Raw genomic sequence first — 14,147 nt, 5'->3', positions numbered from 1 at the left:
TTACTTGTGTTATACACATCAGTGCGTGTAGCTTTGACAGTTATGTGTCACACAGGAAAATTTTCCATCACCTCATCAATTGGAATATTACTCATGAATAGACAATAGACCCACATAGATGATATTTACAACACTGTATTTTGCGCCTCTTGTTTGTTATAGAAATTCCACCCCTCCCCTCCCCCCCCAGGTAATTGCTGCATTTTCTTACTATCAATTTCACTATATAGGAGTAATATCAAGTGATAAATATAAGGAGAACTATCTGTCCAGAAGTAGAAAAAAGAAAAAAAACCAAAACTATATATATATATATATATGTATATATATATATATATATATACTAATATATATATATATATAAACACACTTATCTAGGTAAATCTCACTGGAGATTTGTGTAGGTAGACTTGTTGACAAAGGCATTGCAAATTTCATCAGACAGTTTCCCTACTAAAGAGTATGCAAAAATGAGCAAATTCACGTAATCAAAGTAATTCTATCTTATGTCACAATGCAAATTACATTGATGAGATGGGCTTAGAATTGCTAGTATAATCAAATGTCTCTTGAAGCAAGTACATGCAAGTATTTTCTGTTTTAACTGTGCCTAGATTTCCTCCAAATTTCACATTTAATTTTGAATTAAAATCTTAAGTACTCAGTCCAGCATTATTTCAGCTTCTGCACAGCAACAAAATTTGAATATGTTTATACTTTTGCAAAAATAAAGCTAAACACAAGATCTATAAGCACTACAGAACTTCTTCCTTTGCAGCTCTGAACATAAAATTTGACCAGGATTAAACAATGCAATGGAATCACAAAGGTATTGAGGGATTTTCTTCTGTATATAAAAATATGACTACTACATGAGTGGTAAGTAAAAGTACTTAATATTACTTTAATTTAATAAACTTAATATTATATATTGCAAGACATACCATAATGCCTGCTGACAGGATTATAGGAGGAACCTTTAGTGCTGTTCTGACCAAAAGCCATTATCTTATCTACCTGGAAAATAAATCTGAGATCTGTCTATTGAGGACTATTAGCATATAATTTTAAACTTGACAGAAGCCCAAAATAATCTTTGGAAAAAAAAAAAGCTGTTAGAAGTATAGGCAAAAAGGCCTATTTATTTTGAGGTTTGACTGATCTTTTCATTATTAATAATAATGACAAAAAATATCTTAATAACAGTATACAGTATATACAACATTACACAGTATGTATAATAATGGGCAGGCAGGACCTCTTTCCTGTATAGGCATTTCTTCCTCACTCATTATTTATGGTTTCAAACAACTTGGAATAAGTATTACTTTTAATTCTACTAAAAGTATCCTATTTATTTATTAAAATATATATTGCAAGGTACATCAGTTCTTACCCTTAACATATCATGTGATGGTATCATAACATATCATCAGGTGATATGATGGTGAGTCACTGCTGAATGCAATGTGGGAATTAAAAATTGAACACTCTCAACGCAAGACACGGGAGAATAACCAATATCAGAAAAGCAAAAGCAGTGTTGCACTTCACTATCCATTAATGTATTCTGTTTTTACAGAAGTTTCATTGCTTCCTTCCTATATAGACTCTAGATTTACTCTTCTCTTTTATTTATGAAAAAGAGCAAATGTTAAAACACCGGTAATGTACTGTTAGCACAATGCTGGATGTTTCTGCATACGTATTAGTGAAAAGTCGCCTATAAAGTATCTTAGCTCTGTGTTGTTTTACAATCTTTAATTTATTGTTATGAAACTTAGTAAGGGGAAACTCTAAAAGTGGCTTTCTCTTTTGCAATACTAAACGTGATACAGTGTTCGAGGAAAAAGCAGTCTAGCTTTAAAGAGCAAAATGGTGACCCACGACTGACTGAGAACAATTTTTGTTGGCTAGCATAGAACTTGTGGTTTTTTTAATCTGCACTGTAAAGTACATGAGTAATTTGAAAAAAAAAAAAAAAAAAGAAATCTTCCAGTAATATTTTAAACAGACTTACTGCAGAAAGAAAAAAAAAAACCTGAAAGAGATCAAATCTTAAAAACTGTGCAACTCAGAGAAATATTATTTAATACATTACAAATACAGCTTTTTGTGAAATAAAGGACTGTATTACCAAAACTTGCACAAATCAAGAAATTTCTGTTACCAGAAACAATAATGAAGCTAAAATACTGCAAAAGAAAATAAGAAAGCTTTAGAAAAAGTAGTTGTTAACTACGTTAATTCCTAGAAATGAACGTTCTTGTTGTTCTGCTTATTTGAGAGCACTGGGTTGGGCATCAAGGATTGAGGCAAAATGTCTTCTAGACCAGTATAAATAGCAGGTGACAAAACAGAAGGTGGTCAGAAATGCACTCATGCACTGTCTCCAGAATTTTATTATTATTATTATTATTTTACAAAGCATTTCTTGAAACCAAGCTTGTATCTGTATAAGTCTGATCTATGAGCTTGTTTGAAGTCGACAGTGCTGCCCAGCTTATACAACACGAAGAAATACTTTCTTTTGTTTGCTCATTCATACTGTAATGAATGTGAGTCTTGGAAGGGACAGTGAGTAATTGCTCACAAGTCTTTTATTAATTTTATCATGACATGAATTAGTATGTTTGATTCATGGAGACAGGGAATATCAGGGTTTGTGCAATTAAAAGGTTTTACAATTAACACAGAAGAAATTTTTCGGATCCATAAAGGCTTCCCTTTGTGGAAAGAAGTAACACTGAGTATGAGGAATCTCAGGCTCTTTTGCAAGCACCCCTCAATGTCCTTGACTGAATGTGAAAAACCTGCATATTTAACTGAAGATTGTGGGAAACCATAAAAGGATTATTTTATATTTGGACAAGGAATTAAATATATTTTAAGTGAAATTATCTGAGCTTTCTGAGTCTGCAAAACTCTCCTAAAAATGTCACAAGAACACATAATTACTTTCTCTATTTTCACGTTTCTTACCAAACTGCCCTGTTTCACTTACTGGCCCAAATTCATAGGAATCGTATATGTCTGTCAAATGATTCTGGTGCCTCTGTGAAGTCTGAATGCTGTTCCATGCTTGTCCTGGCATAGTTCAGAACCGCAAAGATTATATATGTATTTTTTTAATGCACAAGATGTCTAGGGATATCAGCGTCCACAAAGAACAGCTGAATTCAGCAGCTGCTGCCCATCCTAATAAAGGGGAATAGCAACATAACACAATGACTCCCCTTTGCTCCCTAACGCACATACAGCATGCCAATCATGGCAGAGACTCAGCAGTCTATCTTGAGCAGATGAGGCAAAATATTCTACAGTAATCTGTGATGTTTTTTCCCACTGTTAAAATTCAGTTTGTTTGCTTTGCTTTTTTTTTTTTTTTTTTTTTTTTTGTGATATGGATCCAACTGTGAATTTCCTTCTAACATGTTTTTCACTTATCCTCACTCAACCATAATTCCCCTCCTCCATGCTGCTCTCTCTTTACTTTGACCCCGTTCTTGCTTTATCCCAAACCGGCTGTGTATGAGTTCACCTGAGGCTGAGGAACACAAAAATTTGTACTGTCCAAGGAAAAATGCCAGACACAGAACTGGATTGACTGAGTGGTCCTTGCTTCTTCCAGGGTTGGAGGTTTGTGAAGCAGTGAAACGATCCCACCTGATTTTAACATAGGAAGTGAACACTGGTAGTCAGCCAACTTAAACTTCTTTCACACCAATGGAGAGACTTTGGTACCTCTGGATGATGATTACAGTTAAACTGAATGCTAAATATAGCTCTGGAGCTGCTAATTTCTCTCCACTGACTAACTTAAATGCCTCAGTTAAAGTGCATACAAACAGATGGAGAAGTTTGAGTCCAGCCCTATACCTTATGCCAACTGCGACCATGTGGTGAAGAGGAACATGGCTTCATTCCTGCCCTGCTCCTGCTAACAGAGAGTAGTCCACAGCAGGTGCCTTCCTAAATGTGTCCCTAAATACAGGCATTCAGTCCAAGAAAACCCATGGTTACTTCAAGACTTGTTATTTGCAAACCGCTTGAAAGAAATTTTTTGGGAATTATTGTAGTATCACTATAGTAAACGGAAAAGAATGACACTGCCATCAGTATCTGAGTTAAGTGTGCATCCAAATGATGCAATGATTCAACATAAATATATTCATGAAAGCTATAGCTTAATCACATTTGGCTTTGGGGGTAAGAGAAACTTACTGCTACCAACTTCAAAAGAAAAACAAATAAAACCACAAACAACAAAAAAAAAAACAAATAAAAAAAATTAAAAACAATGTGAAAAGCAAAATAATTAGGCAGACTCCAATATGCATCCACACATTTGAAAATTGCAGACTACAATACACATTCATACATTTAAAAAGATTTGTTTCTCAAATACATTGATGCACACACACATCGTGAATATATACATGAATATAAACCCACACATAAAATGTATTTTCTTCTCTACCTATTTTCAGTGAATGCGTGAAAAGGCACAACAACTCATACCTTTCCTTCAGTGAGATTTACAGAAAAACAGCAGAATGCTAGCAAATTATATCAGTGGTCATGCTGCACGTGCAAGATTGGTCCTGCAAAGTACTTCAAGAAAACAATCTTCCCCACCAAAACTTCAAAACAAAACCTCAAAATAGCATTCCAAATCAGACCTGCTTTTTACCACACGGCTGAGAAACACATCTGCAAACTTGGACTTCCTCTCTGACACATTTCAAACTTCTGCCATCTACTAAAGTACTGACATGCTCAAACTGTTGAAAAATGTATTTTTTTTAGTAATGGGAAAAGTATTTTTCACCCCTCATTTCCAAAAACAGCTGGAGCAGTTTGGCATAAGAAATACCTCAACTAGTAAAGGACTGCCAAATTCCAAAAGAAAGGTAAAACGACTGGGAAAAAGGACAAGCCACTGAAAATCTTTCCTTAAAATGGAAACACTTGTGCAATTTCAACTACCTAATACAAGCATTATTATGTCCTCTGAAAGTGAAAAATTCAAAAGCTCTCTTTCAAGTGGACACTCAGGCTACAATCCGAAGGCCTCTCAATTTCAGTCTTAGGAAAAATCAGAGTTTATCTTAACAAAGACAAAGCTTAAAAGCAGCAGGTTCTGCTTTAGCATAAAGACTTTCTTATATCCTGCAATTTTTCACATAAGCATTTTACAAATAATATAGAAGCCTGTATTTTGTACAAGCCTTAAACTTTTACTGATCTCCATTTCTGTTTAGCTTCTGTTTTGTCAGACTCTGTGCAAGACGTGCCACAGGCTCAGGATTAAGAAATAACAACAACAAAAGACAGCGACTACACAGAAAAAGAATCCAATTCAACCCCCCTTTCAACTTACAGAAACGTGCCTCATAGGGACCATAAAATCCATGTAATTACCTGCTGCAGGATCTGTAACTGCTTGACTGGTGATGCCAGATGGTGGTTCTTGAAGCTGGTATGTTGCGTTTGTGGAGGGTGTCGTTGGGCTGGTGTTGCTGTTTGTCATGTAATGTGAGGGATATGGTGAACTATTATAATACTGTGCATATTGGCCTTGGCCAAAGCTGGGATAAGAGGGATATTCCTGAAAGACAAAAAAAGCAACTGAATCAAAAGTTTATCAAAGTTTTGCTACTTTTTAGTACAAATTCCAAAATATAACTGTAAACACATGTCAGGCTTTCAGCACGTATACTTCCTGGACTGGATGCTATAGGACCTGACGGTGAGGCAGTAAAACAAAATCTACATTACACATAATTTAGTTTGTCTTCTCATACAAATATTTTATTATATACACTACTGAAGATGTGTGAATATAAATAATCTAAACCCAGACCATTAATTCTATTACTGGAGGATGACAATTTGAGGAAAAACATTCATAAAAATTAATATAACTTGAAAGAATAGTAATTTCTTTCAAAGACATATTTAAGAGCTATTTTTCAGTTATTTTTCAGTGGATGAGAATTTTAAGTTTGTTGATGTTTCCTCAATTCATATTTACAAAATTACCTGCTGTGAACTATTAAATCCAGTAGAATTTGTGAGTGAATTATTTCCTGCATATATTCCTGATGATGTTGTGAAACTGCTGCCTGAAATAAAATGAAAAATCATGTGAATTACTAAAACACAGTATTGGAAAATAACTTCCATCTTGCAATTATATCATAAGGCTATGGCATATTTTAATACTTCCCATATGCTGACCGATTTGGTTGTCATCAGCTCTGTAACATGTTAATAGACAGAAAGTAATAACTCATTGTTCTTATACCCTATGTTTCATTACTGAAATTAAGAAAACCCTGCTTTGATGGAAACTAAATTTTGACAGGAAGCCAGAGCCACCTCAGATTGATAACTTGTGAAAGTAATCAGAGTTTATTCCATATCACTTTTGTCAAACAGTAACTGCAAGCCCCCAGTGAATCCCTAGGGCTCAGTTTCTTTTGCTGTCTTGAGTATGGCATCTTCTCTTATCCCTAAACCTCAGTGCCTTGAAGGAATAAAAAAAAAAAAAAAGCCCTAACACCCTGCTTGAAACAGCTCAGCCTGCCTATGAAGCCATTAGAATTCACTAATTGATGATAGACAGCCTTGGGCCGCAAATCTACTTTTTTGATAGAGCCTATCAGGCATGACACAAGGGAAAAAAGTACCTCTCTTAGAGGAGTGACTGAAGATTGAATTTAGCCCAGAGACTGAATTATTGCCTTCACCTCCCTCCTCCCCTCAGATCCCCCTTGTGAGCCACCAAAAATAGACAGATGGGTCTCTTGTTTAATACCTAACCTAAGAAGTTGTTCCACTAAAAGGGCAGCAACCCCCTTTCAGCTGTTTTGCTCTTGCTGGATATAACCCAGCAGTGACATAGCCACCAGCTGGGACATATGGATGCACAGAGAAGCTCCATAAGCCACCAGAAAGTCCATAATGAGGCAACCTATTGAACTCATACAGCAGGAGAGCATCAGTGTGCAAGGAACTCGCATCAAAGTCACAAGCTATTTGCAGCCTCCCTCACCACTGAAACCTGCCTTAGAGAAGAGGCATACTGAGATCTTGGAAGGAAATGATGTAAAGGAGGCTAGAAGGGATGAAAACCAACAGGGATCCAAGGTGTACAGATGCACTGCTGTATCCAACACGATTCAAAAACCGCATCTTACACAAACCATTAGAAAAAGCAACAGTTCCTGCAAATCCAAACAGTAAGAAATGCAGGCAGGGCTGTATGCTTAGCACAACCCCTAGAGACACAGACAGGTATCCTCGCTATAACAAGCCAGAAGGAAAAAAAATTTAAATGCTTCTGCTGCAAAAGGTAGTAAAGTAGTACACAGTTTAAGTCTTGGAAATGCAACAGCAGTGGGAGTAAAAAAATAAAGTGTAAATCCAATGTGAGGTAATGACTGTAAACATTTTCTGTTGTATTTGCTGTGAGCGCTAAAGCTCTAAAGTTGTTGATAGATGCTACCAATCCTGTGAACTAAAATCAGATTACTTCAGCAGAAGAGTTGACATCCAAGTTTAGCAGATAGCACAGATAAACAGTACTAATGAGAAAAACATGTTGTTTTAAATTTAATTTAAAATTGGAAAACAGATGTTATTTTTTATTATAACAAACCCCAGAGCCAAAATACAGCTGAAAAATATTTTAAATTGCAGAACTTTGAAATGCTATTTTATTTCTAAGAGTGTTTTGGCTGGAAGAATGTAAGTTATTGTGTCTCTTTTATTCCTACAGTTACTTCTGAGTGATGCAGTAATACACTCAAACACCAGTTTTATAGGTGTGTAGTTTGAACCACTCTTAAAAGGCATAAAAGCTCTCCAGGATTGTAAGGAAAAAAAAAAAGAAAGAAAAAACACAGAAAAAAAAACTTTTGGGGATGAATATGTACTCTTTCTGCAGAATATCCGGCAAATAATTTGCAAGAGCAAATGAGAAAAGTAATTACATGGCAGTCAGCATCTCTGCCCTCAGACAAAGACACACATACTAACACACAGATCTCTCCCTTTCATCTTATGGTCAGTGCTGGCTCCTATGGAAGGGGGGGGGGGGAGTCTCCTAGACCGTAACAAACACGAAGCAGGTTTCACAGAAACTGCTCCATGGGCCACCCAGAACTACCAGCCTTAAGTTGCTTCTAAAATACCTTGATTTTACTTTTTGTTTTTTAAATAACCAGCCACAGCACGGCATAGAGCTGCTACCTCTGCACTAGCTGGAAAAATGCAAAAATAAGAACCCCACAAAGCGTGCAAGATTTACTGAGGTAAGCTGGCCAACTAGGCAGCTTTAAAATGTGATAAAAGCTGTCAGCTGTGGGTCAAAGGTCTATTTGGCCAAGGGCGAGGGCCCACATGAAAGCTGGGAAGCCCAGGCAGCGTCAGAAGGCTGCCGGCCCTGCTGGGCTGAGTGCGATGGCTGTGGGCAGGCATTGCACCATGCTGCCGCCGCTGCAGGCAGGATGCACACCTCCCCTGGGTGTTTTCTACAAGGTCCATTTGCTTTCCTAGCTTGGTCTCTTTGCCATGGGCTACGTCTATCATCAGAGTACAATATATGTGGCAGAAGTTTACTACAGCTCTCTTGGGAAAGCCGAGGACGGCCAGATGGGCTATTTAAGCTCAAGGTTTCTTCCGTTTGCTTACAGTGTTTAAAAATCTTTGGCAAACTCCCCCTTGTTGTCCTAGTAACTGCTTAGCCATCCAGCACAATATTTTTATACTGTATAATAATAACCAAATACCTTAACGTTTACTTTTTATGGATGAATTCCCAAACCAATTGGTTAGTGTAGTCTGAGAGACCACAGTTGTCATAACTAAAACAATGCTGGTGCTCATCACAGGTTCCTCACCTTGCAGCAATAGGCTACCTCAGTTTATGATAAACTCTGGATCATTATCACAGCAAAGAGGATACTCAATAAGACAGCTGCAAGTGAAGCTCTCTCCTAGGCCTTTCCCCCAACTCCTTTCTGCTCCATTTATTTTCACCGAGCAAGCCTCGAAACAGTGCCAGTATAGGAAGAGTGGCCCATTCGCACAGCCATTAATCGTGTAAGTGGTCTTTCAACATCTATGAAGCAATTCGTATGAAAAACAGCTTCAGGAACAAATTCATTAACATAACGGCAGGGGCACAGACAGGCAGGCAGAACAGAGTAGGTGCTCTCCTCACCCTCTCCCTTCTCATACCCATTACAGGGATGACAAATTCCCAACAAACAAAAATCCAATTACCAGAATAACCTTAGTGAGGAGTCGCACAGAGAGATTTTCCTTGTCATTTCTGTAAGTTGGCAGTCTCTCCTCATGCTATTGTTCAGTGACTAATCACGCTGTAATTTTAGCAGGGTCAGGAAAAGCACTGGGTTAAATTGGCTGCACACGCACCACGATGCAGCACCGTGATGTTTTGGGGAGACATTTGCCCCAGGGAGACAAACTAGAATAACTCCAAAGCTTTCAAGGGCGAGGTAACCCCAACCAGGGAACACAAACAGAGCAACTACTAGGCTGCTAGGAAATCCCATTTACCGCAGGCAAGGATGCCAGCAGGGCCCCAAGCGCACTGTCATGTAACACTTGTTTATTAAGGAGGTTGTGGGATCCATTATCTTCATTTAGCAGCTCAGCAGCCACACACAGGAGACGAAGAACGGCTATGGCAGACTATGACAGGGCTGCAGCCTGCCCATAGACTGCTTGAGGGAAAAGCAAGAATAAACTTATTTCCCTCTCTGGAGGTTTCTGCATAAACAACCAAAACAGCAGCAGCAATACCCCAGTATTCTGTCAAGAGAATCAATTCTATCCTTACATAACAGTTGAAACTATGAATAATTTCTCCATCCAAAACTAAATAAGGAAAGGGAAACAAATGTTCCTGCTTACTTTTAACATCTGGTCAATCAAAAGGAAGAATAAAATCAATTTAAAGTAATTCAAAATACAAAAGTCAGCCTAATGAAAATATTTAAAAAGCATACATTCAAATGTATGGTACAGATACATACCGCCAACATTTAACAGCAAGAAAGATCTAGTTAACAGTGAGATTTTTTTTCGTCTTGAGCTTCTAATAGTTCTATCAACATGCATTTCAAACCTACTCTTTATATTCCTTCTTATGGAAGGTTTCTGTAAGGTTTTGCAGGGGACTATTCTTTCCCTATCCATATGCTGTGCTGTTCATAAGCATGACAGAACTGACATGTGCTCATTAACTCCCAGACTCTCCCACTCCAACCTGTGGCTCTTCTTCCCGGACCAAGCTCCCAGCCATCTGTTGCCTCCTACGCATGTGCAGCTCTTTAGCCCAAGCACAGCCTGGCTGGAGAAGGACCCAGACTCAGTCCATCTCCTTTCTCATCTCTGTAAACAATACTGTCGTGAAATCAATGCCTTTGTCCCTCCTCCCTTTAGAGCTTCACAATCAGGTCATCTTTAATACATTTCTGCTGCAAAATATTTTTAGATCCTGGCCTTTCAATATATATTGCTGAAATGCTTTCCAAGATCTTCATGTTCTATCTCTTGACAGGCACCACTCTTTGAAGACCTTGACAATATTGTTCTTATACACATTTTGCATATCGCATAAAGCAAAGCAACACCCTTTACGACAGATCTCCACGTAGATCACTGACTGAGAACTAGCTTTGCTCTAATGCCAGAATTCACTGCTTACTGTTCAGATTTTCCAACAATCAGTCCTTCACGTTATCCCACGCTGCTTCCCCCTTCCTCCATCAAATGAGCTTCCCACAGACATCTGTAAAACCACTTCATTGTTCTTCCTAAAACCCCTTTATATTGACATCCCTCTGCTCTGTATCCTACAAAATAAACCTACAGAGTCGTTAGATAACCAATATGGGGTGATGGCTATTTATTTTGCCTGAGCAGTGTCTGCTTTATTGTTACATTATGTCCTGCTAGCCTATGTGTTTTATTTTAGCCTCCAACTTATATGGGAACTCTATTTTCATTTTTCTTTATAAAGTTAGCACAACAGGAATCCAACACATAACTGTGGCAGGAAGTCAGGACTGCAATAGAAATTATAGGTAACAGAGACATGATTTTTCAATAACTGTATTTCCTAGTGGCCATGAATTATCAGTTCCTTAAAAGCTGGAATGTCTATGCAGCAGTTCCTCATAGCTGCTGGCAAGCATTCTGAGCTCTTACAGAGAGGTGTTTTGTTTAAAATAGCGAGGCTATCTGCAGGAAGCAAAACCAGTGACCTGATTATGGATATACCTACTCATAGGAGTAAAAGTTCACTCCTAATCGGTGTTAGAGGAAAGTTAGCACACCAATCTTACACCATCTTCCTCTTCCTTGCCAGAGAGCACTATGAGTAAGAAATGTTTCAGATGTAAGAAGGTTGCTTCTGAGCTACCCAATCACAATTCAGAAAGGGACTTAGAAAAGAAAAACAAACAAAAAATCCAACAACCTCTGTCTGAGCAAAGTATAACCTCAAAGGCAGGGAACAAAAGCAAAACTAAAACCTAATTCACGTGGTCTCTGAATGCACTTGTGCCTGAAGTACATTTCAGGGAGTGTTTACATGATGGCACGCAGTTTGAAAGGTGCACAATACTGAAGATAGGTGCTAAACTTAAAAAATGTGGTCCAGTTCTGTCAGGGATATGCAGAATACCTATTAGAGCAAAGCCAAAACCTGCAACGGTAACTGATTTCAACTGTCACATTCAGGAGTGAAAAGCCCTAATGCAAACATCCCCAAAGTAGTTATTTGTAAATAATAATAGTAAAAGATTTAAAAAATATTTCTCAATGTGGATCCAGAGTCAGGCAGACCAAGAGGTTTCCCAATACGGTAAGGGAAAAGTGAGTCGGGAGGAACAAATTGCAGAGACACTAAGTGAACTAAATGGGCAAGTAAGGCTACAAAATATAATCGATAATAATAGCCCACACGCACAAAGACTTACAGCTTTTAAATAGACTTCAAAGAAACAGACTTCAATCATTACTTAGCTACCTCCACAGCTGCTGTAGGTATTTTTATCTTCTTTTCCCTCCCTGAACACACTCAGGTGTCAAATTATATTTGGCACTTCCTAAATTCATAATCCTGACACGTTTTCCAGCACTCACTTTGTCACATCCATTATTTCTTCAGCTATTGCTATTCAGAGATAACATTTTTACTGTAGTAACACTGCAACACTTTGCCATTTAAAAATTAATGAAGTCACTAAGTGAAGGATCTTCCAAACTGCTGAGAGCTGGCCCTCGCTGCTCCCAGCAAAGCCAATCATCATTCCAGCTCCAACTGCAAAAACAACAGAGGCAGTGCTCAAGCAAACATTAATTTTTATCCCAACAATGTAAAGGAACAAAAAACCAAACACTATAGCATTAACTGCATCTAATTAATGGTAGTATCTATTTATACAGACCTTGCATCTGGTAGCTATAAGGAGCTTGTCCAGGTTGAGGCGTGCTAAAGCTGGCACTGTAGCTTAGAAATCCTGTTTGTCCAGGTGATTGGGACTGTGACAATCCACCTTCTGTCTTGATGCCTGCCCACAATGCACCTAAATCAGTTAGTGACAGCAAATCTATTTGTTCATATTCAAACAGGGATGGATAATATAATCATTTAATTGATAGCATTTTTAACACATTCCCACTGTTGCATGCATGAGAGAAAGAGTACTGAGAGCATGCATAAATGAAAAGTGTAGGAGCAGTTTAAAAGAACACATAAAACTGAAGTTCACCAGGGAGAGGTTAAATTCAAAACTGTGTTTCCAATAACTGCAAAAGAAATTTATACATGAACAGGAAGTTGCATTATTCCCTTTTTCCTTTCCTGCCAGAGGCTAGCTTTTCCATATATTCATGACATTTCACAGAGGCAGATTAGCAACTTTATATGATTTTAATGAACCATAGCATAGCCAAGCTCTCCCGCTATCCGCCCCTTTAATGACATATCTGAGATTTGCACTGGAGAATATTCCTATATGGCTTCAAATGCGTTCTAAGGAATTAAGCACCCTTTAAACAGTGGATAAAGTGAGCTATCAGCATACAGTACAATGTGGATTTTCAAAGCTAATTAAACACTATAGAATGAGTTCAGTCTTTTAACAAATAAACACCTAACAGACAGGAAATATTCATGAAGTAATCTCCCAAACTGGGAAAAACACAACAGAGAGTCATTAATCTGCTCTGACAGGGAAATCCATTACACATCAACTCCTCATTACCAAATTTAGTAATAAAAGAATCCAAAATTCAATTAAAGGAATAACTTGCCTCCCAAATTTAGTGATTCTTACACAGATTTGTAAAGTAATAAGCAAGTAAATATCAGCAAATGAAATACTCAGGAAACGCACACAATTCAGCTTCTGTCTCTTAGTTTTAATTAGAAGGTTGTCCTGACATGAACTACCATTTAAAAATAATTATAGCCAAAGCAATGGAAAAGTAATACAATACTCTTACATTTCACTATGGCATTCAGTGATACTTCATTGCTCAAAAGCCACAGTTATTTGAACTGAATTAGCTAAGTGAGAATTAGTAACGTTCTTTTTAAAATGGCTCTTAATCTAAGCCCATTTCCTGGTGCAAAACTTAAATAAATAAATAAAGAGTAATACTCAACAATGTTTGAAGGTGGGAAAGAACTGAAAAGCTGTGGCGTTTATAAAACTTTGGTATCTCCCTATGTACAAAAGGAAAGATATTTCCCTGTGTCAACTGAATCATTTTTCAGCTACTGCCATTAATTATCCTTAATTCCTTCTGCGACACTCGTTAGCTGCCAGACTAACCCTGTTTGCTTGTTTTCCCCTGATGCTTGCTTCCTCTGTTTCACGTTACAAATAAACAATCCCAATGATGAATCTGACACCTCGTTTCCAAGAGGAAACTCCTGCTACAGATGCCTTGGTATCAACGATCTATGTGTTTAAGGACTTCTGAAACACTGATTGAATACTACACAGAGAAAGTTTAATTAAGCATTATATTTCTAGACTTCTCTCTTTAGCAGCCTGATTCAACTCCCAATCTCAGACAAAGCAGGAGGAGGTGAT

At 37.7% G+C, this 14,147-nt stretch overlaps 1 protein-coding gene across 7 annotated transcripts in view; it reads right to left on the bottom strand.

The window, feature by feature from the left end:
- EYA1 (EYA transcriptional coactivator and phosphatase 1) overlaps positions 1 to 14,147 on the bottom strand; it is a gene marked incomplete at both ends in the record, with an annotated part of 146,389 nt that overhangs the window by 46,138 nt on the left and 86,104 nt on the right. For 4 of the 7 annotated variants that reach the window (XM_079533788.1, XM_079533789.1, XM_079533786.1 and 1 more), the window contains 3 exons: positions 5,425 to 5,611; positions 6,046 to 6,124; positions 12,488 to 12,614. In XM_079533788.1, the coding sequence (XP_079389914.1) occupies positions 5,425 to 5,611; positions 6,046 to 6,124; positions 12,488 to 12,614 (393 nt within the window). Of the gene's footprint in view, positions 1 to 5,424; positions 5,612 to 6,045; positions 6,125 to 12,487; positions 12,630 to 14,147 lie in introns of all 7 variants that reach the window. The other 3 variants (XM_079533783.1, XM_079533784.1, XM_079533785.1) reach the window with 1 other exon arrangement.

This window comes from Tetrao urogallus, assembly GCF_951394365.1.
Source record: "Tetrao urogallus genome assembly, chromosome: 3".
NCBI classification, from domain to species: Eukaryota; Metazoa; Chordata; class Aves; order Galliformes; family Phasianidae; genus Tetrao; species Tetrao urogallus.
The sequence above is the reverse complement of the archived record's forward strand: the minus strand, read 5'-3'. Positions and strand labels throughout refer to the sequence as shown.